The 26,012-nt window shown below is 53.9% G+C and overlaps 1 protein-coding gene across 11 annotated transcripts in view; it reads right to left on the minus strand.

The window, feature by feature from the left end:
• The window catches only part of LOC144931478 (LIM domain-binding protein 2-like), a 163,606-nt gene that overhangs the window by 119,402 nt on the left and 18,192 nt on the right, over positions 1–26,012 (minus strand). For 3 of the 11 annotated variants that reach the window (XM_078855329.1, XM_078855330.1, XM_078855327.1), the window contains exons 1-2: positions 21,721–21,782; positions 20,581–20,917 (exon numbers count right to left, since the gene is read on the minus strand). In XM_078855329.1, the coding sequence (XP_078711455.1) occupies positions 20,581–20,917; positions 21,721–21,730 (347 nt within the window). In that variant the 5' untranslated portion in view covers positions 21,731–21,782. Of the gene's footprint in view, positions 1–20,580; positions 20,921–21,720; positions 21,783–26,012 lie in introns of those variants that run through there. The other 8 variants (XM_078855337.1, XM_078855335.1, XM_078855328.1 and 5 more) reach the window with 7 other exon arrangements.

A 26,012-nucleotide genomic window follows, 5' to 3' on the forward strand; every position in this document is an offset into this window, starting at 1 on the left:
TCGGCTCATCTTGCAAATCTGGTGGCGTTCGCGTGGCATCATGCTAAATATTTTGACAAAAATCATATTATTAGGGAGCAAACAATGAGGCCCGCTTCTAGGTGACCTCTGGATGACCTCTGGGTGACCCCTGGGTGACCTCTGGGTAACGCCTGGCTGCCCTGCCGCCACTACCGGTGTTGTGCCTCTCAGCCGGGTCTATAAGTGCTCAGGCAGAGAGGTCCTGCCGGTGCTTACAAGGTGACCGGCGAAGAGGAAAGTTTTCGATGAAATATAAATAAGCGGGAACCAGTTTGCAGAGTGCTAAAGGGCAGTGCCTACGAGTGCGTTAAAACCAGTCCCAACAGTCACCTCTCGGTGTTTCTCACACGGTAAAGAAAATGTGGCCTTTGTTTGCCATCGGCCGGAAGAGCACGGGTTTGACGAGGATTGGCTGCAGGCACCCTGCCCACGGTGCGACCACAGGCAGAGGCAACCCTCCCTTCCCGCTCTTCTCCAAGAGCCGAAATTTGAATCTTATTTGCCTGGTCGGCTCCCCTCGCCGGGGGAGCGAGGGTCACGCAAAATGCCGTGGAACAGAGGGGATCACCCCGCCCCCCACCCCGTTTACACCAATGGGTAGGCAGCACCACGCCGGGCTGCCTTTGTCTCCCGATTGCCGATGTTTAAACACCGCACCAGGTAATCATATGGGGCTAGGGGAGGCCAGAGGACCGATTCAAATAATCGTCACTGGTGTTGGCCGTGTGCAGGAATCGAACTGGGTTCGTAGCGCAGCGCGGGAAGCACTACATTGCCGCTCCTCACCGAGAAACAACAGGCGCACACACACACAGCCACGAAGCTTTGCCACAAACGGATTGTTGGAGCAGTTGGTGGCCATGGTAACATGTAAACGTACAGCCTGATAATATCTTACTCGTGTGCCTGCTGGCGGAAGCACCTCCGGCAGAGGGAGTTCGAGACAACCCCTATTAGAGGGTAGTTGTCCTACTTTTCCATGCTGGCCAGCCATACTTTACCCCAGCACACGTTTTGAGCTGCCGATTGACTACCCTCCAGTCACACTGTAGGGTGGACAGAGATGGGGAGGGGGGAGGGAGAATTAAAGAAACTGGAGCACCGTTTCGACTGCCACATCGAGGGATTGAGTCGAACTGGCAGTCTCTGGATTGCAAGTCCAGTGTGTTCACCATTACGCCGCAGCAGCAGCTTCCCAGAGACGGTGAAGCCGGCATAAATTAATGCCACATGTTTTCATGAGCAAAGCGTACCCAGTTGCGCGACACCAGAGCACAGGAAATCTCTCCGCGGAAAGGCTAAGCCGAACAAAACGTACAAAGGCGATGGGAGTTTGTAAGAAGCCATAATGCCAACAATGCTTAATTTATAATTCCTTTTTGGATGAAACAAATTGTCAAAGGCAAACCGGTATATATATAAAAAATAGAAACCACACATTTGAAATGTGATTTTTTTTCGATATTCTCCACTCTTTCAAACTATTGGCAGAAAACATTATTTTATGTAACCAAACCGCGAGTATATTACAGGCCTGACTTGCACAAAATTAATGATTTTACATCCGTAGTAAATTAGCCTAACGTGTTATTTACTGCGATACATGATGCTCACATCACACTTTTAAAATGCAAACTATATTTCCACCCTGCAATAGCCCGTGACCCCACACTGCCACTTTGCGTGGCATATTAATGAAATTTCTGCCCTTCAGTTTGCACGTCTTTCAAAAATAACAATTCAGTTAATAATACTGCACTTAATCGCTGAACAAAAGCCACTACAACAGCAAAACCACAAGTCGTGATCAGCGGATTGTTACCTTCAGAATTTAACCCGACAATTCACTACAACCATTATTCAGGTTCGGCTCCACGGAGGCAAGCCACACCTCCTTGTACCGGCGAGATGCTCTTCTTTACTTGCACTTTCCGTGACGCAAGAATTAACGGCGATGATAATCTGCTTCATTTTGAGCAAATTAACAATGATAATGATAGTGATACAGCAGCAGCAGCGGCGGCGGCGGCGGCGGCGTCGGGGGCAACGATTGCAGGGATCATTCGAGACGTTGGTGGAACTGAAGCCCAACGGGCTTCGCTCGCCGAGACATCTGGGTTCCAAGTAGGCGCCCGCTGCGCGCAATCACCCAACGCACACTCGCCCCGCACGCACCCCAACCCCACGCTCCATCACTCCGCACACCCTGACCCCATGCTCACCTCCCACCCGATCACTCCACGCACCGTCGCTCAGCACACCGGACGCACACCCTGCCACGCACACCCTCCTCGACCCCCCGCACACCCTAACCCCACGCACACTCTCACCCCGCGCACGCCGCCACGGCGGCTGCATCCACGTGGCCCCACTTCTCTCCCCGAGGTTATTTTCGCGGGGTTGCTGGGAAACAGCAGCCGTACGCTCCTGCAGTTTTTTGTTATTTTTTTAAATATTTTTTTCTTCCCCCCCCCCCGTTTCATTTTCGCGACTCCCACAGGCAGGGAGGCCTTGCAGTCGTTACACTAACATGCCTCTCCGAGTCGCCACTCCACGTGCTAATGTTACTTATGCAGATAAAGAATCGGACATTAGCATTAACGATCATTAGCTTTGACGGATTTCAGCGAGCGTCGCGGGGTAATTGTGTGGCGTGGGGATCATGGTTAATTGCTAGCTTCAGCCCACGGTTTAGCCGCGGAGTTGGGCGCATACTCAGGACACGCTGCGGGGGGTCGGTAGTGGTTGGCGCTGTGGGGGATAACGGTTCTGGTCGTGTAGAGTGGGTGGCACGGGGGGGGGGTGCATGGAGATGGGGGAGGGGTGGTGGTTGTGTGGCGAGGGGAGAGGAGGAGGTGGGGACGTGGCGTTCGGCGCGGGGGCGGCAGGGGGTGGGCGAGTGTCAAGCGCTCGATGGACGAGCGTTATGAGTTAATTGGCCGCTGCGGAGATGGCCACTGGCGTGATAAGGAATGGGGGACGATCGCTCCTCGCTGACAGACGGACGCACGAGCGCTCGGCCCGGGCGCGCGCACACACGCGCCGCTCTCCCATCTGCTAATCACCTGCAGCGGTCCGGAGCGAGGCCACGCGCGCGCACGGCACGAGCTGAGCACGCTTGACTAACGCCCAGTTTTAATAACCAGTGGCCCCGACCACTTCACCTCGACGGGCAACTGGGCTCAACGCCCGTCACGCGTCCTACCAATTGAGCAAAACTTTCGTCGGCTACGAGTGGCCTACACCGCTGGCAAAGCTTGCTCGCTCGTTCGTTCATTTCGTTGAGTCGTTCACTGACTCGTTCGTGCGTTCTTTCGGACATTTGCTTGGCGGTGAACAACGTGAATGGCCATGCGGCCCATCGTGACTCGTGCCGATTGGGGCAAACATCCGTGGCGGCTTCAACCGCTGAGCGATGCTTATTCATTCATTTATTCGCTCATTCACTCTTTCATTTTGCAAAGTGAATCGGCGATGCTTCGACCACGGATCATGGTCAACTGCAGCGCTTTCAGCGGCTACCAGGGGCATCAGCCACTGAAACATTTCTCATCCGTTCATCAACTCGTTCATTCATTCGCTTCCCACAAACGGTGATGTGCCATATTTACATTCGTCACCATTACCTTTGGTTTTGCATCAGCGATTGTTGAGATTCAACAACGAAAAAAATATGAACATTTCGGTTTCACGAAATTTGTCGTGAACACAATTTGGCAAATTCTGGACACTTTTCGACAAACGAAATCGAATTTTCGCGTAAGCGAAATTTTCTCACACGGCACGCGCCATGAGATCAAGGCCTCCGTTCCCGACGGTTGGCTACGTATGGTGGGAAAGAAGCTCAACATACATACATCCACGTGATAAATACGAGCTCTGTACAGAAACATAACAACACCAAACAAGAAGCACCAGGAGGCTGCGTCATCCATCCCAGACAGTGTCACGGTATCCCTACGGAGCAAGAGTAAACGCATCCACATCACCTTTCCAGCCATTCCAAAATCCAGCAGATCTCTTGGTGGGTTTTAATACTAATTTTTTTACGAAATTAATGGGAAAAACCATTCCGATTGACGCGATTTCGTTTTTACGTGCGTGTTTTTTTTTAAGGAACGCATCCCTGCACCACCGAGTTCCATCGTTTGAGATTCACTCCGCTGCCCCTTCCGTAGGATTTCCATGGCAACATTAAGGAATATTTGTATTAAACTCCGCGGCGAGGTAAGGGAGTGTGTTAACAAAGCAAAGAAATGCATTTGCACACCCTTCATGGTCTGTGCTTACACGATGTGGAGGGTTCAATTTTAAACAGATTCGATTTAACCAGCCGCTAAAATAAAATAAAAAACGGTAAAACAAACCCGATGCGCGAGTCGGAGGTTTTGTCACTTTTTTTGCCGCCCTGTTAATTGCGTGGCAAATTTTTTTTTATTATACACTCAACACATTTATTTAGTTATTATTTACATTTTCACGACCGCGCTTCGACGAGCCAAGCGCGGAGGTTAGAGATGGCGGGGGCGGGGGGGAGGAGGCACGGAGGGGGGGTGGAAATCTTCTAAATGCCCATCTTAAAAATCTAGCGGTAATTACGTTCAAAAGGTCAAATGATATATTTAATGAGCGCGACCCCACCCCTTGCCCCCCCCCAAAAAAAAACCGTGACTTTTTTGTTGTTGTTGTTGTTGCCGTTGCAATTTCGAATCTCGATTCAAAACAAAAACAACAAAAATTAGGCGCGCGTGTTTTGGTTTTCTTGGCGGCTCCTGCGGAGAAAGCGGGCGAGCAAATGTTGCTGCTTTCTGTTTTTAAATGGCCAAGGAGCCTGCAGCCGTGCACGCGGAGAGCTGCATACATTTGCATAACAATAACCCCAAAGCGTGCTCCAAGACGGCAACAGCGGCAGCGGTGGCGGCGGCGGTGGTGGCAGCGGCACTCCCTCTAAAAGAGAGGGCTCCGGCTCGGGAGAGAACAAGGGAAAACCGCAACGAGAAAATGAATTTCTCAAGAACCAAAACGCGCGTACGCGCACCTACGCGCGTACGCGCGGGCATCGCGCGCGTCCGTACGCAAAGAGGACGAAAAAAAATCACGGTTGTTGTTTTGTTCATTACGCGAACTGTACGCGGAACGTTATATATTTTGTTGCTACGTTCACTGCCGCGCTTCCGAAGCGGAATTGTTCGTGAGCAGGCACGAGGTGGACCTGAGGAAGCTCGCAGGCCTTCCCAGAGTGGTCGTGGTGATGGTGGTGGTGATCGTGTCCGTGGTGATGGTGGTGATGTTCTCTGTGCGAGGCGTGCAGTGCGAGTGCATCACGCTAACGAGCACGCCCGATGCACACGCACATTGCAGAGCCATTTCATTACACGGCATTTGTCATTTGATATGCAATGCGAGCTTGGTGTCTTTTTGTTTAACGCGCTTATTCTTTAAAAAGTGTTGCAAAATCTTTAAGTTGGGTGAGAATGTGCCCGGTGCCGTTTTAATCCTTACAAGCTTGGAGGCGGTGGTACAAATTTAACATGATCCGATTGTCATGCTGTAATCGTTTATATGCCATAAATAATAATAATAATGAGATTCAGCCTTTTGTCGATCCACTACTGGGTAAAGACCTCCCTACACTGTGTCAGTCGTGGGGGATTGTTTGGCCATACTTCACCACGCCGGTCAATGCGAGTTGGATAACTGGACAGGCCAGAACCGGCTCAGATAATACTCGATATTGATATTTGCAGCGTAAGAACCATTGGTCCACCACTCTCAATATCATATTCGGTAATCGCTTCAGATGTACAGGCTTGGGAAAATTGCTGTTCACGAGCACCTATTTAGGGCGGCGTGACAGACGAGAGGGTGTCTTGCATCCAACACCAGACGTACCCGGCCATCTTTCGCTCTCACACAGTAGCATGTACCCAGGGCTTAATTTCTCACGGAATATTTTCAGGGTCGCCAGTAGACTGGAATACGCGCGTGATTAATAAGCAGAGCCAACGCAAGGGATGTACTGGATGCAGCGTGCCAGGTACATGAACATATTTTCCGGGACAGATCCGGCTGTATTTAAGCCCTGCAAGAGCTCATTTAAAGGCCGAGCCGATCGAGGAGAAGGGCTCGGGTCAGGTCCGGATACAATTCGTGTGACCAAAACAACTGAACCCCAGTTGCCGTTGTCGTATCACACACAGTGTGCCTCTACCGAAGGGTGACAATGAGAATGTTAAATTTTGATTTAAAGCTTTCGTTACTGCAGGGATTCATATTCTTGGTTCTTTCGGTAAAGTCACGTAGACGGGAAATAATAAAATAATAAAAATATAAAACAATAACAATTCTCACGACGTTCCGACTGCAACACAAGCAATCGTCATCAGGTATGAAATCCACAGCAAGAATTGTATTTATTTATTTTATTATTTCCCTTCTACGTGACTTTACCGAAAGAACCAAGAATGAGAACGATGTTGTTTTTTATATGAACCTCATGGCGGGACCCCGGGGGCCCGAATAAACGGAAGTCAAAATCGTAATTAATGAATCTATTTTTGGCGACTCCGTCCCACCGCGCACATAAACGTCGCGACACACCTGGCGCGGATCATTCTGCTGTTGTGTCGTCCAAGCGCAGCGAGGACGAATGCGCAGAAGAAATAAAACTTTGAAACTTTGATTAGCGCGTCGTGTAGAGCTCGTCTAGAAGAATAGATCGCCGTGTCGCTCGCCTTCAACAGACATAAAATGACGTCGCAACGCAGTTTATGTGAGAGCCGGGGGCTTATGGGACCCTGGGGTCCCTCCATGAGGTTCATATAGCACCTGATATGCCAAGGCGTGCCGGAGTGCACTACGTCACACCTCATCTCAAACTTTTAAAGGGCACCCCCAGTGGCAGTTGTCCCTGTGGGCAAAAGGTGACTCACCACCTGGCTTGCAAAGGGGCATTCGTCTGCCAGTAACATGTTGGGGGGGGAGAGGCGATGATTGCTATGTTGTATAAACCGAATTTTGTGATTTGCAATGTCATTTTCAAATGTGCAAAATGTGGACCCTGATGGTGGCACACGATGGCCTTCTGCTGTGAACGACGTCGGGGGATCTTTGACGTCGTTTTAGATCCAGATGACAATTTCAGAGGTGGAGCTAAGGAGAGAAACCCATACTACCCCAACCAAAAAGACCTCAACGACTTGATCAGAGATCTTGGTCTCACCAAGTCCAATGCCGAGCTTTTGACGTCTCGGCTCAAGCAGTGGAACCTGTGCAATGAAACTGTGCAAGTCGCAGATCAGAGGAAGCGTCACCACCTTTTTGCAGCTTCTTCACCTGTCAAGATGGGCTCTGCTTCTGCCACAATGTGACCAGTCTGTTCGAGGCAATCGGATTCGCCTGTAACCAGAATGAGTGGCGCCTCTTCATTGACAGCTCATCCTGGAGCCTCAACGCCGTGCTGCTCCATAATGGTAACAAGTACCCGAATCTTCTCCTGGCCTCACTCGGTGCACCTCAAAGAGGATTACAACAGCATCAAGACCTTGCTGGACGCCTTTAAGTATGATGAGTACGGCTGGGAAGTCATCGGAGACTTCTAAATGGTGGCATTCCTGATGGGTCTCCAAGGCGGTTTTATCAAGTTTCCCTGCTATCTTTGCCTTTGGGATAGCAGGGACACCAAGGCGCACTACCACAGGCGGGACTGGCCACAGCAGACCGAGTTCTCTGTGGGGAGGAACAACGTCAAGTGGGAGCCACTGGTGGACCCCTGGAAGGTGCTGATGCCACGACTGCACATCAAATTGGGCCTTATGAAACAATTTGTCAGAGCTGCAGATAAGGAGTCGGCAGCCTTCAAGTACCTTCAAGACTTCTTCCCTAAGCTGTCTGAGGCAAAGGTCAAAGCCGGTGTCTTCGTCAGACCACAGATAAAGAAGATCCTGGAGTGCAATGAATTCCTTAAGCTCACTAGTAAGGAGAAAGCGGCTTGGAACAGCATTGTCGCAGTGGATCGTGGCTTTCTGGGCCATCACAAGGTCGAAAACTATGAGTAGCTGGTTAAGACTGGTGAAGAACTACGGCACAATGGGCTGTAGGATGTCCCTCAAAGTCCATAACCTTGATGATCATCTTGATACATTCAAGGAGAACATGGGAGCGTACTCGGAGGACCAAGGCGAGCGCTTCCACCAGGATATACTGGACTTTGAACGTCGCTACCAAGGACAGTATAACGATAACATGATGGGAGACTACATTTTGGGGGCTGATTTGTGAAAGTGATTTATAGTATAATCGTAAATCTCGTAAAACTACGCACTTGTAAATCTTTTGTAGTAATTTTTGTATTACTTTAGTATAAATACATGTTAATTTTGATTCATATGTTGTTTTTTTCTGACTTTATGTGAACGAAAAGACACAAATTCGCCCGTTATCTCATTGAAAATAAGTCAATTTTAAAATATCACTGTCCTGGTCACAAAAGCAAAGTTTGTCGGAAATAATAGCCATTTTCTGTACTTTTTAGGCATAAGCAATTTACGAAATAGCACTTACTACCCAGGAACAAAACTTGTGTTACATAGTGTTATCCGTGTCTGTCTGCGCCTTTGGCCTCCTCTTATCCACGTGAAGAGAGCATGATAATAGGATGAAATGACATCGTTCCGATAAGACGGCTTCCAGGTCAATTCGGGCCACGTGAGATGCAAATGACTGGGAAGGCATCCGCGAATCGGTCCGTGGGCATGGGAAGTCACCTAACGGGAGGGCGGATATGGTGAGTTTTTAACCGTATGACATGTTCAGATTCTCCCGCGTAGCCGTACAGATTGCCGTGGCGAGTGCTGTTCGCAAGCAGCGCCTACGAAGGGCGGAACAGCGGCAAGCGAGGGCAGGGGGGTGGGTGGCCAGCACCACGCCAGGTTGCCTTTCGCCCTCCCCAATTTCTGATATGAATACACTGCACCAGGTATTCATTTGGAGTTGACACCACTCGCCACTCATGTTAGTCGAGGCTGGGAATCAAACCACGATTCCAATGCACTCCGTATTACTGGTAGCATGTAAAGATCTGCGGTATAGCAAAAACAGACTGTTGGGGCAAGTGCTGTTTGCGAGCACCTATCAAGGATGGAACGGCGCACGAGGGGGTGCGTTGTAAGCACCACGCCCGGCCACCTTTGTCTCCCTCGCGGTAATGTTTACACACCACACCGGGTACTCGTTTGAGGCTGAGTCGATCTAGGGGAGGCCCAGAACCGGTTCAGATAATCGTCACCGGTGTTGGCCGCATGTGTTGTGTGTTGTGTGGGTAGTACACACAACACAGAACACGTGCGGCACAACTCACACACACACACGCTCTCGCTGGGATCCGCAGGGCGCATAATTGTTACCAACAATGCCACCGGCAAACCGAAAAAGCAGCAGCAGCAGCAGCCCATGGCACCTCCCTCCCGCCCTCACACGAGCCACCTGCACGAGGCGGAGGCGGCGGCGGGGGGGGGGAGGATGTAGTGAATATAAATAAATAACTATTCATAAATAAACAAACAGAGAGAGAGAGAAAGAGAAGAGGACGCGCAATGCGGTGGCGTTATAGGAGCGCGAGCCCGAGAAGCGAGCTCATTAAGGCTGCTCGGGACCCGGGCACGGAGAGACATCAAACGGGAGAGCGAACAGACGCGCCCAACCGGACTCGCGACATTGCAGACGCCGAGCGGAGCGCTCAGAAGACATCTCACACCCACCCACCCTCGCCCCCACCCTCCCACCCTCGCCCCCACCCATCCACCCTCGCCCCCACCCATCCACCCTCGCCCCCACCCATCCACCCTCGCCCCCACCCATCCACCCTCGCCCCCACCCATCCACCCTCGCCCCCACCCTCCCACCCTCCCTCCCTCGCCCCCACCCACCCTCCCTCCCTCCCTCGCCCCCACCCACCCACCCTCCCTCCCTCGCCCCCACCCACCCACCCTCCCTCCCTCGCCCCCACCCACCCACCCTCCCTCCCTCGCCCCCACCCACCCACCCTCCCTCCCTCGCCCCCACCCACCCTCCCTCCCTCGCCCCCACCCACCCACCCTCCCTCCCTCGCCCCCACCCACCCTCCCTCCCTCGCCCCCACCCACCCTCCCTCCCTCGCCCCCACCCACCCTCCCTCCCTCGCCCCCACCCACCCTCCCTCCCTCCCTCGCCCCCACCCACCCACCCTCCCTCCCTCCCTCGCCCCCACCCACCCACCCTCCTTCCCTCGCCCCCACCCACCCACCCTCCTTCCCTCGCCCCCACCCACCCACCCTCCTTCCCTCGCCCCCACCCACCCACCCTCCTTCCCTCGCCCCCACCCACCCACCCTCCTTCCCTCGCCCCCACCCACCCACCCTCCTTCCCTCGCCCCCACCCACCCACCCTCCTTCCCTCGCCCCCACCCACCCACCCTCCTTCCCTCGCCCCCACCCACCCTCGCCCCCACCCACCCTCCCTCCCTCGCCCCCACCCACCCACCTCCTTCCCTCGCCCCCACCCACCCTCCTTCCCTCGCCCCCACCCACCCTCGCTCCCACCCACCCTCCCTCGCCCCCACCCACCCACCCTCTCTCGCCCCCACCCTCCCTCGCCCCCACCCTCCCTCGCCCCCACCCACCCTCCCTCGCCCCCACCCACCCTCCCTCGCCCCCACCCACCCTCCCTCGCCCCCACCCACCCTCCCTCCCTCGCCCCCCCACCCTCCCTCGCCCCCCCACCCTCCCTCGCCCCCACCCACCCTCCCTCCCTCCCTCGCCCCCACCCACCCTCCCTCCCTCGCCCCCACCCACCCTCCCTCCCTCCCTCGCCCCCACCCACCCTCCCTCCCTCCCTCGCCCCCACCCATCCTCGCCCACCCACTCACCCTCGCCCCCCCACCCACCTTCGCCCCCACCCTCGCCACCGAAATCCATGGGGCGGCTGCCCTCTTGAGCAGAGCCGTCCCTCGGGGAACGGCGAATCGGAGCGACCGCCCCAGGCCCCGCGCTTTGGGGAGGTAGAGGGGGGGCGCGCTTTGAAGTCCCACTGTCAGATGCAATAATTCCGGTTTGATTTTAAGGGGGGGGGGGGGCGAACACGGTGGGATTAACCCCCCCCCCCCCCCTATGAACGACGGCCCTGCCACTTTAGAATCCGATGTATTCCTGGGGCAGTGCCGCTGGTGTAATAATTGGGGGGGGGGGGGGCACTGCTAGAACAGAGGGACGACGCGATGCCTACAACCACTAGAGGCCCACCACAATGATGATAAAACCATTCGACTCTTAAATTGAAACGCGATCTTCCAATCGTAACAATGTATTGACAAATCCCGAGTAAAGTACAAAATAAAACAATCGTCTAAAAACATCACGTTCGTGAGCATATTATAAGTGACAACAATAAGCCACCCGATTCTTGGCAACCAAGGCTTTAAAATCACGTATTCTTTTTAAAACAAATAAATACGTACAATTCCATCAACTTCCATGAGTTTTTTAGGGAAAGTACCTGCAACAAAAAGAATCGACAGCCGCCACGTGTCGTCATCTTGCCATCGTTCTGTCGCAGACAGCAGACACACAACCACGTGGGCTCTGCGGCCTGGCTGGCCAAACGACCTCAGTTGGACCCCTCGCCCCCTTCTGGGCTACCCGGGTCGCTGCATCTCCTGGGGCGGAGAGGACCAGTGGTTCCCGAATCGGGAGGGAGGGGGGTACGTGGCAATATCCCAGGGGGGGCAACGCAAGGTGATTTATAAATGCGATGTAAAATTATATCGTACGCGAGAGGAGTCATTGGTGAATACTCACGTAGTGAATCTGCCAAAACAAAATAACTACGTTAACATTTACATCCAAACGGTAACCTATAACGATATAAAATACCTCTTCTTGGTTCTTTCGGTAAAGTCACGTAGAAGGGAAATAATAAAATAATAATAATAAAACATAATAAAATACAATTCTCACGAGGTTTCGGCCACAACGAAAGCAGCCGTCCTCAGGTGAAGAACAGGTCTGTCGGAAAGACAGACCTGTTCTTCTTCTGTCAGAAAGACAGACCTGTTCTTCACCTGAGGATGGCTGCTTGCGTTGTGGCCGAAACGTCGTGAGAATTGTATTTTATAATGTTTTATTTTTATTACTTTATTATTTCCCTTCTACGTGACTTTACCGAAAGAACCAAGAAGACGAATCCCTGCAGTCACAAAAGCTTTAAATCGAGATATAAAAGCCCTTTATAAACTCGTTGATCGTAAACAATGTTGGTGGTTTCCAAGAGTAACCAGCGAGCGCGGACAGATTAGGTCACGCGTGCAGACCGTCCGTTCAATGTGTTTATATTCGCGTGCAAGCTACTCGCAAGTTACGATTACATCGCAAAACGAACAATTCGTTAAAATGTTGATGTTCATTCATTCATAACATTGAATTCTCAGAACCACGTTGAGTCAGGCAAGGGGGCGGTGGGTGGGGAGGGTACTCGGTTGAAACTAAATTCAACAAGGGCGTGTGGAGTAGCCAAGACAAGTTTGAGACCCACCGCTGTAGACCTCCTCTTCCCATCACACTCACGCGCCACGACCACAATATCTGAACCCATAACGAGTGCCTCTGTACCAGTGACGTGCGGTCAGGTCAATGGCTGGGGAGGCACTGGCTAGTGGTGTCAGAGCCAGATTCACACACTGAGGGGGGCGTGGCCTCAAGGAGAGGGCGTGGCCTCACTGAGGGGCGTGTCCTCACTGAGGGGCGTGTCCTCACTGAGGGGGGCGTGTTAGACACGTCCCCCTCAGTGAGGCAGATGTGATAGCTGCCTCCCCTAGTGCTTTTTCATTGCAGTTTCATGACGAGACCAGCGAGCCTAAATATCTTTATACATGTACGTGAAATAAGTTACCTGGAGTATGGAAGACGAGGACATAAAATGAAGCGGTCTACAAACATTACATTGGTGACACACTGAGGTAGTAGCAGGCACGCGCTTATTGCCCGCGCTCCATCCAGTTACTGAGGGATTGCGCAATCAGAGGGGAGGCTGAGCTCGTCGCTGCCTCACCTCTCGTTTCTCCCTGTATTTGCAGCGGTGCTCCACAAATTTGGCGATTTTGACTATAACAATGATTGGAATCGTACAGAAATGACATTTATAACACATATCAGTGGAAAAATCTTAATTTTTTTTTCGTAACAGCTATTTTCATTGGCGTATGACAGGCGAGGCTCTGCCTCCCCTGCCTCCCCTGACCGCACGTCCCTGCTCTGTACCAATGCTCACTCGATGGCAAAGATGCCCCATGTCGACTTCAACAAGCCGTTGGGGCCAGTGCTGTTAGTGCACAGTGAGGGTGCTGGTGTGATCAATACTGCACCCCTCCGCCTTTGTCTCCCCCGTGCTTTTGTTTTACGCAGCACAACGTGTAGCCATTGAGGCTCTTTAATCACTCGGCACTGACGCGAGCCGTGGGCCGATACCAAACCCGGGTTCGACAGGTTCGTAGCAAACTGCGCTAACCACTACGCCACCGCTCACGCGCGCACAAGGAATAAGCGCATCTGCTTGCTGCTGCTGCTGTGGGTTCGCCACCCGGAGAAGCCGGCGGCTCCAGATAACAGATTGAGAGGAGAGAGGAGAAAGAGAAGAAAAAACGCATGAAAGAAACTCGAGCAAAATTGGAAAAATGCGTCCCTGGGTGACAAATCCGGCGCCTTACAGGAGGGCCCACTTCGTAGCCCTTCTCGGCGCGCGGTTTCTTTCCACCCGCAGCGGTCTCAACGCCGGCGGGAGACTCTGCCGACGACAGCTGCCGGAACGAGAGCCCTGGAGGGCGGTGGGGGCGGTGGTGGCCGAGAGGGGGTGGGGGGTGGGGGGTGGTGAGGCCCTTCGTGCCGCGACCGTACCGCGCACATTGCGTCCGCAGCGCCTCGCCAGCAGATGGCCTCACATTACAGCCGTGCGCGCAGCCATCGTGGCCCGAAAGCTGCTTCGCCGTGCCACGACGCCCGGGGCGAGCCGTGACCCCGAGTTCAATTCGCCCCGCTCAAGAACGGCCGCCACGCACCAGTGACGATTTATCTGAACCGGTCCTGTGCCTCCCCCCCCCCCCCGAGGTCGACTCCAACGAGTGGGTTAGTTAAAACAATCGTCACTTGGGCGACAAAGGAGGCTGGGCGTGGTGCTTTGTCATCCCACGCACCTCGTGTGCCGTGGCGGCATGCAGAGGTGCTGCTGCTCGAGAACAGCACTTGGCCCCAAACGTTCTGTACAAGGCGACACGCGGGGCGATGTTGGTGCCGTGGTGCGTCCCGTTCACCATTGGCGGGTTCAAGGCGCACACAGCCAGCAAATGCGCGTTTATTGGGAAGCGGCAATGCCTTCTATATATATTTTTTTGTTTCTGGAATATTTCCCATCCTGGCTCGCCACTCGGAATAATCACCACGTGCTCGGCCTGCCCCTCGTGCTCTCCCCACCGGCGTTTCGACGTTCTGTCACCTTTCTGCCTATGTAGATTCCCTCCCTGAACACGACGTGTCCCCTCGCCAGAGCTGGTTCCAAGGCCCGGTTTCAAAACGTAGAGAGGGATGCGGTGCCTGTTGAGAGCGCCCCACCATAAAAACTACCGCCAAAAAAACTGCGTTGAGTGAAGTGGAAATGTGCCGTGGTAGCGACATCTTAACAGCATCCGCCTGGTATGCGAGGTCGTGGGTTCCATCCCGACTACGACGCCTGTATATTTGGAGTTTGCACGTTTCTCTCTCCATGGTCGCGTGGATTTTTTCCTCCGGGTTTTCCCTCCACATTTAGAGACATGCATTTCGAATATTTGGCTGCTATAAATGTGCACGTGTTGATGTTGAGCCACTTCGTTGCGCTATCATTTGTGATAGCCAGGTGGCTTCTGAAAAAGAGCTACCGTAGCTCAGTGGGCCTTCTTTAGCCCTCGCTAAAGATGGAAGGTTGCTCACGGTAATGCTGCTCGCTTCCTGCCCTTCCCGCCCCAAACCTTCTTATTTTCGGACACATTCCGCTGTCTTCTCAAAAAATGGTCCTTGCTTTTCTGCGGAACGGAATCTTCGTTTTCGTAACAGGAGGATTGTGTTACCGGCAGTGCTGCGGACCCTCGAATGTTTACAAGTGGCTGGAGCAGCGGCGCTCATGGGCTGCCCCCCCACCCCCCACACACGATCCAGGCGGGCAGGATGCGAGCCTGGGAACAGATGCCAACATCACACGAACACCTGAACTCTGACCAGGCGCGCGCTTGGCCCAAACCTCCGAGCCCACGCCGCTCAAAACGGCTCGCAATTATTCCTCCTTTCAAGCGCACATTGTGAATTCCCGCACGTGTTGATCGTGCGCTCCGGTGACGCTGTCATCGCAGGCCACGTGGATGGAACAACAACAACAACAACAAAAGACGACTGAAATTCCACGGGGGCCGGGATTTGCGGTGGAGACCGAAGCAGGGGCGGCGATAAAGCAACAAAGGGGGGAAGAAGGGTCAGCGCGACTCTGCGACGTCGCGACATGCGCCCGCCTCGGCTCGCGTCGATCGGCGGCACGGCGTGCGGCCGCCGATGCCATGTGCTGCCCCCCCCCCCCCCCCCATTCGCCGCCGCCGGAACATCCTGCCGCTGCGTCGTTTTCGTTTCTTGGGGGGGTGGTGGTGGGTGGGCAGCCCACGCCGCGTGCCTGGCAGCCGCTCGGCCCGGAACCGCCCGGACCCGCACGCCCGCACGCATCACAGGGGCGCGCGCGTCCCTAATCCAACCCAAGTCCGCGCTCTTCCCCCCGCTTATCGCATCTCCACATTTTGCTCCGCCGCCGCTTTTGTGGATCGCTGGACCGAAAAATCGCTCTAATCCCTCCGGCCGCCGCAAAACGCAGACCGGGTCGGATTGAATTACAGCAACTGGCCAGGCCGGGCCAGTTAACTTTAGCATTAACATTCCCATGATCGGCATCTACATTGTGAGCTGCCGGACTACTGCGAGGCAAAGGATGTCTCTTCTAAGCAGGGCGTTCAGCCAAATCTCCGAGCTTTCGATGCAAGGCTCAGCCACGCAGGGGAGTGGGGGTGGGGCAGGTTCCAGAGAACCGGGCTAGAAGAGAGGGCGAATGCACAGCCACCCCCAGCGAGTGCTCGGGTGTTGGAGCAGCGGGGCTATTGGTGATTGCGCTACCTTGGAAAGACTTCAAGCGCACCTAGAAGAAGAGTGCAAAAACAACAACAACAAATTGTGAACACCTGGAGCACTCCGCTCGCACCTGCGCTGCAAGTGACCCCCGAGTGGCGGCGGGTCTCCTTGCGATCTGACGTCTCCGCCGGATTCACGACTCCGATCCGAGCCAGCTGCGGTGGTCGCAGATGGGGCTACAACGATGCATCGATTACGATCGATTGTTGGACAACAACTAAACGTTTACGAATCTTAAGACGAGATTTTTCTTTTTTTACGCGAAGATACGTCGCTCGTTTTACGTGAAAGCAAGGAGCGACGCGGCACAAGGGAGACGGGCAACGTGATTGTCACAGAATGAGATGGACTCAATGGGTCACGTGATGCACAGCGCACCAACTATTCACCGCACCTACAATTAGCACGGGTGGCTATGTACGATGCGAAAGAAGTTCAACATACGTACACGCAATTAATGGCAAGCAGTAGTGTACAGTACAAAAAACCCAGTACAAACCCCTAACCCTAATACAGTACAGTACAAGAACCCAGTACAACAGAGGGGACTTTCCATAATACAGGTTGTTTTGGGTTAGATCGCGTAAATATATAAATGTGTCGTTAAACCCGCTACCACCCGACACAGCCAACTAGTAAAGGTTGTCACGTAAACAGAACATGCCAATTCGTCACTAGTACAGCACTTACCGGTGTGTTGGAGAGCCAAGACACAACATTTACAATCTGAGTACGACGTTTCGCCAGTAATTACAACTAGCTTCATCAGGCGACAGACAGATTTGTGATCATATTGGTCGCGAAAGAGGGGACTGTGCAGAAGTCTACGCTAAAGATTTCAACTGCACAAATGGGGTAAAAAGACAACAATACGGTGCAGATGAGACAAATAAATTCAACTAAAACTAAACAATTTTTTTATTTTACCAGGTAAGGCACACTGAGCTATACAGCTCTTTTTTTAGAAGTGACCTGGCCACAAATGAAAGCTCAACGAAGTGGCTTATCACCATGTGGACATTTAAAGCAGCCAAATACTCTAAACACATCCTTCTAAATGTGGAGGGAAAAACCGGAGGACCCGGAGAAAAATCCACGCTATCACAGGGAGAACACGCAAACTCCAAATATACAGCAGCAGGCGTCAGGGCTGCCATCAAACCCACGACCTCCTGCGTACCAGGCGAGGGAATTAACATCTCGCAACTGTGGCGCCCTCATAATCCAGCACAGGATGGTCCAAATGAGACATTACGGAAACACAGGCATACTTTCAAGCCGTACGCACCGCTCAATCTAGATGAGCCCTGTGAGAAGGAGGCAGTAGGGAATACTGCAGGTCGATGTTCAGTGAGAGCATTGACTATACATTTATACTGTATATAAAGATACAGCTCTTTGGCAATCAACTGCTGGATGAAGGCCTGCAATTGCATTGTCGGTTATAGATGTAGAACGTTCTCACCATCCTTCACTACGCTGATCAATGCGGGTTGGTGAAGCGTATAGGCCAAAGACCAGATAATCTGAAATAAGCCACAATCACTGATGTTAGTTGTCACTGGGAAATTAACTCGGAGGCCCCTGATTCATAGCCAAGCGCAAGAACCACTGCACCGCTGCTCCCCCACCCATTGACTATCATCAGCATCAGCCATGGTCAATCCACTGGTCGATGAAGGCCTCCCCATGCTGCCAACACCTCTTACGACCCTGCAGCGTAACAATCCACCCAACACCTGCACACGCGAAAAGCCGATTTCATCGCTGCAATCTGCTCGGTGGCAGAGCCCTCAAGGAGTCTTCCATTCCTCGGCCGCCACTCCGTTATTGTTCAAAATCACTCGTCGAATCGCCAAGGGAAGGTTTCCCGACTGCAGCCCTACGAGGTGGCGCCACTGTGCCAACTGCGGCACCAGCTCCTGTGCCACACCCGGTGGTGGAGGTGACGGGGGAGAAGCCGCTCCACATACGGGCACGGTCGTGCCTCAAGGAATTCACTTCAGTGGCGCGCGCGCGCCATCTGCTCTCACCACCAGGCCATGTTATTTAAGTGTCAAATTACAGGTTTTCATTTCAAAAACTTTATCCGTGCCGGAGAGACCCACGGAGATGTCTGTCACATCCCATTTACAGTACCGTCATCCGGCCCCGCAACTGAAGCGTTTTCATATCTGAATTCATCATCGCGCCTAATTTTCTAATTTGGCGATTCGACAGGGCTGACACCATGGAATGACGTTCACCGTCATCAGCAGCCGTGGTTCTATCCACTGCTGGATGAGGGCCTCCTAAAGCCGTCACCATCTCTCACAGTCGCACGATACAACGATCCATGGAGTCCATGCACACGAGCCGAATTCATCGCTCCGTTTCCACGGCACACATCCATCCTCTCAGGCATGTTTCCTCCTTTGGCTGCCACGCTGCCAACAGTCTCGAACATCTGCCAACAGCACTTCGAGTGACGTGTCCCATCTCTAAGTTGCGTGAGTTCTCTGATCCGCGTGTTACTCATTCCGTCTCTCAGCACAAATCCAAGACTTCACATCACGCCACGCTTTCTTCACGCACTCCTCAGCTTGTGCTCCATGCTATTTCGTCCATGTTTATCATCCGTACATCGATGCAGCAATTATACACCGAGCAAAAACGTTCAGGCACATTGGTACCTTTGCTTTTCATGTTCAATGTCAGTTTTCCAAATCTATTCCAAACGTGCTCTTCTACACCTATTTATTTAACAAGTTTGATCCCTTTCCATATTCATCGACTGCCATAGGCATAACTACTGTGATGTGTTTTCAAACCATGTCGCAGACTAGGTCACCCTTAGGATTCCTCGGATTCAGCATTAAAGCCCGAGGCTCATGGAGATCCTTCCAAGCGTGGAAGGAATATCCGCAGGGAATCATCGAGTGCAACAATATTAATAAACACGGTAATAAATATCAACAACAACAACAACCGGGCATTAATTGTATCACTGTCTGTATACGGGATGATGGCAGAAATAAATGATAGTGAATTAAGCATAGAAGTATAAATATTAATAAACAATACAAAGTATACACTTAGGAAGAATAATGGAGCAGCCTGTTTAGACAATTATTAAGTGGTTTACTCTTCGTTCCATAAATCAGCATGCAGAACGCGTTACAAGATTAAGCAATTTTTTTTTTTAAATGTACTCTGGCTAACCCCCACGTTTTAAGCAAAGTGCTGTAACGTGGTGGGCAAGGCAGGGCAGCCCCAACGCTAAACACGCGTAATCAGCCCCGCATGGCCACTCTGACGGGCACCGCCACACTTAAACGAAACTTTTTATATTACTAGGTAAGGCCTCACTCGAGCTATATAGCTCATTTGTGATAGCCAGCGACCTGGCTATCACAAATGATGCCTCGACAAAGAGGCTTATCATCACGTGAAAATGTATAGGAGGCAAATACTCTAAACGCGTGATGTTGATTCTTAACGTGGAGGGAAAGACCGGAGGACCTAGAGAAGAATCCACACGACCACGGGAAGAACACCACGAAAAACTTCAAATATACAGCAGGTATCGTCAGGGTCAGGATCGAACCCACGACCTCCTGTATACCAGACGAGGTAGTTCGCATCTCGCCACCGTGGCAGGCACCGGAGGGCCGTGAAGCAAACAAAATGATGTTGTATGGTACTTCTATGCCCCCGCGTCCAATGCTCCCAGCCAGCACCGACCGGCGTAGTGAAGCATGGCCTGACGACTCCCCCCAATCGGCACGGTGATGGGAGGAACTCTCTCACCAGTAGACTAACAAGGGGCAGCGCGTCTTTTGAGTGCATTTGGAATAATTTACCGCCTTCCCTCCTCACCCCAACGCCCCCGCGCCAGCGATGAAGTAACTTGCAACAAACTCAGGGTTGTGATTTGATTGAAGAATCGTGTGCTTTTTTTGTTGTCTGCTTATTTCATTTACTTTGCTTCGTTGTTTTTGTTCATTGACCGTTTTGTACAGTTGTGTTGTTCCAGACAGACCTAGTACCGCAGAGGGGGAGGAACGCTGTGCACATAATTTGTACTGGGTGGCCCAAAAGTCAGGACACATAGGCTAACTATATTCATATAAAAACTCTTTTAAAGTTCGTGGAGAAATATGCGCCATTCCGTGCATGCTAGATTGAAAACTAATTTCTTTCTAACTGCTTTTTAGTGTTTAGTTTGTTGTCCTTCCCCCGCACCTCCGATTAGCACGGTTGGCTCCGTTGGTGCGGAAGAAGTTCAACACCCACACACACGTGCTGTGCGTGCGTGCGTGGGTCTGCGTGCATCCGAGTGCGTCCATGTACGTACGTGCGCTCGTAGCCCAGCTCGCGGTCCAGCATGATTCCCGGTCCGCACGGTCCGCAGGGTCCACACAGCAGGCCTCCTCCTCCTCCGCCACCTCCTCCGCCACCTCCGCCGCCGCTCCCCCCGGAGATGCCGGGGTTCGCGAGGGGCACGGGCCCCGCCGTGTCTCCGGTGGCGCCGGGCGCGACGGGAGCGGCGCCGCTGCAGGGCCTGGCCGAGGAGGAGGGCGGCGGTTCTGCCGAGACCGCGAGGCGAGTCTTGGCCGGCGGCGGAGACGAAGAAACGCCGGGCACCTTGGCTGGCGGCGGTGGCGGCGGTGGCGGCGGCGGTGTCGCCGGGACTACTGGCGAAGGGGGGGGGGGGGGAGCGAGAAGGAGCGGCGGGGATGAGCGCGGGACGAGTCGTCTGCGCGGAAACGTGCGCGGACACGTCGAGTCGATCTCCTGCTGGATGGGTGGTGGAGTGGGGGGGGCCCTTCCCTTGGGGTGGAGTGGGGGGGCCCTTCCCTACTGGATGGGGGGGAGGCGGGGGGAGTGGCCCTTCCCAACGCCGCACGGGTACCGGCCGGGGATACACGACCGAACGAGGGAGCATAGGAGTACGGCGCAATGATTTCGTTCACTGCACTGCCCTCCACTGCGCCACCACGTTGCCCTGTGAAGATAGTTCATTATTTGTTGCAAATGTGACTCCGCATTAACTGGGAGTGAATTTTCACCGGAGGTTAATTCATGTTCAATCTAGAGAAGGAGATGACTGGAAAATGTTTTACTATTTATTTTCAGAGGTGTACATATGTACCTTACAAATACCATTAAATGGAAAGGTATTCATAGGTCACAAGCACATTGTACAGCAATCATGAATGATTGCGTTCCCTCTCTGAAAAAAATTTGATCGCCATCCCTCGCCGTCGTAATAGTAGCAGCAACTTGACTGCGCAAGTTTTTCGCGGTTGTGCTACGCAGCTCTCGGACGCGTTTCCGGGTCGGCACGACGTCCGACGTTTCGCTGCACGCCCCTGGGAGCCCACCATCCCGAATCGAGAACAACCCAGCTCCTGAATCATGCCCCAACAACACGCGGTACAACCCGAGCACAACCATCCGAGAGCAATAACGCTAAACTCTGTTTCGCTCGCACCGTGGGGCATGTTTACAAGGGGCCGTTCTCGCCGGGCCGCGTGGCCCACTTCACAGGGGCCACGCTTCCCGATGCAGCGCGTGCCTTCCCATCTGCAGCCGGGCTCGCGGCGAGTGAAAGGAAACAGGCTCGCTGCGGCGATAGCGCACAAGGAGGTGCGGGCGGGGGGGGGTGGAAGGGGTTTGATCAGAGGGGGGGTGCGTCGACATGGAGGGGAACGGGCAGGAAGCAGCCGCGTCGGATGGAGCGTGCCGGCGCATGGGTGCGCGCAAGGGGGGTGCGCGCACGCCCCCCCACCACCACCGATAAGGCGGCACCAGCGCAGCGGTGACTTCACACGGGACGAGCTGCGAGGAGCTGTCGACGCCTGATAGGAGGGGACGTGCATTCGAGGCGTGCGCCACGTGCTCGCAACGCACGCACGCGATTTCCCTAACACGCGCAAGGCAAAGCCAATAACAGCGTGCACCGTCAAGTCTCACGGCTCTCCTTGGGGGCAAGCGCCGTTGACGAGCGGCGGCTATGAAATGTCGCACGGCGCTCCCGGTCCCCCCCCCCGCCGCGTCAACGCGGCGGGGCTGACGTTGGAAGCCAGATCGTGCCCACGAACTGATTCTCAGGCCCACGAACTGATTCTCAGGCCCCCGAACAAATTCTCAGGCTCCACAAACTAATTCTCAGGCCCCAGAACAAATTCTCAGGCCACCGAACTGATTCTCAGGCCCACGAACTGATTCTCAGGCCCGCGAACCGATTCTCAGGCCCGCGAACAGATTCTCAGGCCCCTGAACAAATTGTCAGGCCCGCGAACTGATTCTCAGGCCCCAGAACTGATTCTCAGGCCCCCGAACAAATTCTCAGGCCCGCGAACTGATTCTCAGGCCCCCGAACTAATTCTGAGGCGCCAGAACTGATTCTCAGCCCCCCGAACAAATTCTCAGGCCCCCGAACTGATTCTCAGCCCCCCGAACAAATTCTCAGGCCCGCAAACTGATTCTCAGCCCCCCGAACAAATTCTCAGGCCCGCAAACTGATTCTCAGGCCCCCGAACAAATTCTCAGGCTCCACGAACTAATTCTCAGGCCCCAGCACAAATTCTCAGGCCACCGAACTGATTCTCAGGCCCACGAACTGATTCTCAGGCCCGCGAAACGATTTTCAGGCCCGCGAACTGATTCTCAGGCCCCCGAACAAATTGTCAGGCCCGCGAACAGATTCTCAGGCCCCAGAACTGATTCTCAGGCCCCCGAACAAATTCTCAGGCCCGCGAACTGATTCTCAGGCCCCCGAACTAATTCTCAGGCGCCAGAACTGATTCTCAGGCCCCCGAACTGATTCTCAGCCCCCCGAACAAATTCTCAGGCCCCCGAACTGATTCTCAGCCCCCCGAACAAATTCTCAGGCCCGCAAACTGATTCTCAGGCCCCCGAACAAATTCTCAGGCTCCACGAACTAATTCTCAGGCCCCAGAACAAATTCTCAGGCCACCGAACTGATTCTCAGGCCCACGATCTGATTCTCAGGCCCGCAAACCGATTCTCAGGCCCGCGAACCGATTCTCAGGCCCGCGAACAGATTCTCAGGACCGCGAACCGATTCTCAGGCCCACGAACAAATTCTCAGGCCCGCGAACAGATTCTCACGCCCACGAACCGATTCTCAGGCGCGCGAACCGAGTCTCAGGCCCGCGAACAGATTCTCAGGCCCGCGAACAGATTCTCAGGCCCGCGAACAGATTCTCAGGCCCACGAACAGATTCTCAGGCCCGCGAACAGATTCTCAGGACCGCGAACCGATTCTCAGGCCCATGAACAGATTCTCAGGCCCGCGAACAGATTCTCACGCCCACGAACCGATTCTCAGGCCCGCGAACCGAGTCTCAGGCCCGCGAACAGATTCTCAGGCCCGTGAATAGATTCTCAGGCCCACGAACAGATTCGCAGGCCCGCGAACAGATTCTCAGACCCGCGAACAGATTCTCAGGCCCGCGAACCGATTCTCAGGCCCGCGAACAGATTCTCAGGCCCGCGAACAGATTCTCAGGCCCGCGAACAGATTCTGAGGCCCGCGAACAGATTATCAGGCCCGCGAACCGATTCTCAGGCCCGCGAACAGATTCTCAGGCCCGCGAACCGATTCTCAGGCCCGCGAACCGATTCTCAGACCCGCGAACAGATTCTCAGGCCCGCGAACAGATTCTCAGGCCCGCGAACTGATTCTCAGGCCCGCGAACTGATTCTCAGGCCCGCGAACTGATTCTCCGGCCGAATTAATCTTCCAGCACGGGTCCGTGCGGGGTTCGGGCAGCAATTTTCCGCAGGTGTCGCATCACGGCCAGGAACTCAACCCGGGGGATGAATGGGACCGTGGCACGCAGCGTACGAACTGCTCTTGTACCACCGCCCCCCCCCCCACTGTAGCATCACGCTCGTACGCAAATTTGTATTGACTAAATCCTTTTTTTAGAAAACCCTCGTAAACCTGCTCACTCCATTCAAGGTGAGCGCCGTTCGTGAGTAAACATCGAGGCCCCCCCACGCCGCGCGACACGCCACGGCCAGGTGTTGACGCATCGCCCGCAAACACAGGTACCGTATTTATTTTTAGGTTGAGCTGATCAGGGGGAGAGGCCCCACGCCACATAGCGACAAAGGTTTCAAAGGGCAAAACCGTGCGCACCACCCGTCTGCTGTAAGCAACACAATAAAAACACTCGACAAAATAACAGTTTCAAGATATTCACCGCGCGGTGCACCGCCAAGATAGCATTCAGCTCACGGCAAACCTCGAAACGGATAAAAAAATCGCGAAATCACAAAAAAAACATTTCCTCACTCGCCACACACCGCGATCAATCGGATGGGAACGGTCTCAAGCCATTGAAGCCTTAAGAAGAGACAACTCGGGCAAAGCCTGTGGAAGCCGGTCGCAACAACACGATGAGCGAACCATTTCTGACCGCTCCGCACGCGTTTAAAAGCACCTCAAAAGAGTCACCTATTTTGTAGCGGAAACATTTTCCGGCCGCTCTTAACATTTATTGCGTCTCCTGGTCGGAGTCGCGCTTTCCTGCCGCCTATCTTGCCTGCCTGCCTGCCTGCTTACCTGCCTTGCCTACCTGCCTGCCTGCTGTTGCCGTGAGCCACTGGGGTGTTTTACACTCAGCACGGCGGCGCTGAGCTCACAGCGACAGAGAAGAAGAGTAGGGTTACAAGGAAATGTTTTGTTCCATCGGCGGACTGGCAGCACACAAAGTGCCTGTAACTGTAAACCACCCGGTGCCCGACAGGCCTGTCAATACAGCCATCAAAACTGATGCCGTGCCGTAAGAATCCGGCTTACAGCGAGCCCGTATAAACCACCGCTGTGCCCCCCCCCTTCACACTCACACCGAACACTCATCCACCACACCTGGCTTCGCTGCCTCTTCATCCATTGCTGGGGGGGGGGCGGTGGGTGAGGTGACAAGGTTGCAACGACGATAAAACGCTCCTTAATTTGTTTTTTAAACAAAGAAAAATATTTACTAATTAAACCAGCTGAAAGGTTGTGGCGGTGCCGCACAGATGACCGGCCGCGCGTCCCGAAGCAAAGCCGGGGGGCCACTGCCGCCCCTTGCGCCACTGCCGGGAGACGGAGCGCGATTTTCGGTGCTCTCCCGGCCACACCAATTAGCGGAGTGACGATTCCCGGAGCCGGAGGGGACCCGAAACGCGAGGAGCACGGGGGCAGGAAAACCACGGCACCAGCTGCACATGGGCCGATAGGCCGGTAGCCATGCCCCGCTACTCACGAGTCACACACTGCCCCCACGACTCCCCTCCCAGCGGGCCCCACACCCCCACATCATTGCGCACACACGCACACCACCATCCACGCACAGTCACACCACCAACCACATGCACACACACACACACACAAGCACACCACATCATTGCGCACGCACACACACGCACACCACATCCACACGCACGCTTACCACTAAATTCATAAACAAAGATCCCCCATATAGCCTTCAACGGGCTGTTTGGGCAAGTCTTTTTAGCGAGAACCTATGAAGGCAGGCATGGCTAATGAAGGGGTGGGTGGCCAGCACCACGCACGGCCAGCCGTGTTTCCCCAATGGTGATGTTCACACACCGTCCTAGCAACTTATTTGAGACCGAGTCGAGCTAGGGTGGGACGGGGGGGGCCCAGAACTGGTTCAGATAATCGTCACCGGTGTTGGTCGTGAGCGGGAATCGAACTCGGGTCGCCGGGTTAGTAGCACAGAGCGCTAACCACTGCGTAGA

The sequence above is a fragment of the Lampetra fluviatilis genome, chromosome 4 (genome assembly GCF_964198595.1).
Source record: "Lampetra fluviatilis chromosome 4, kcLamFluv1.1, whole genome shotgun sequence".
In the NCBI taxonomy this organism is placed as follows: domain Eukaryota; kingdom Metazoa; phylum Chordata; class Hyperoartia; order Petromyzontiformes; family Petromyzontidae; genus Lampetra; species Lampetra fluviatilis.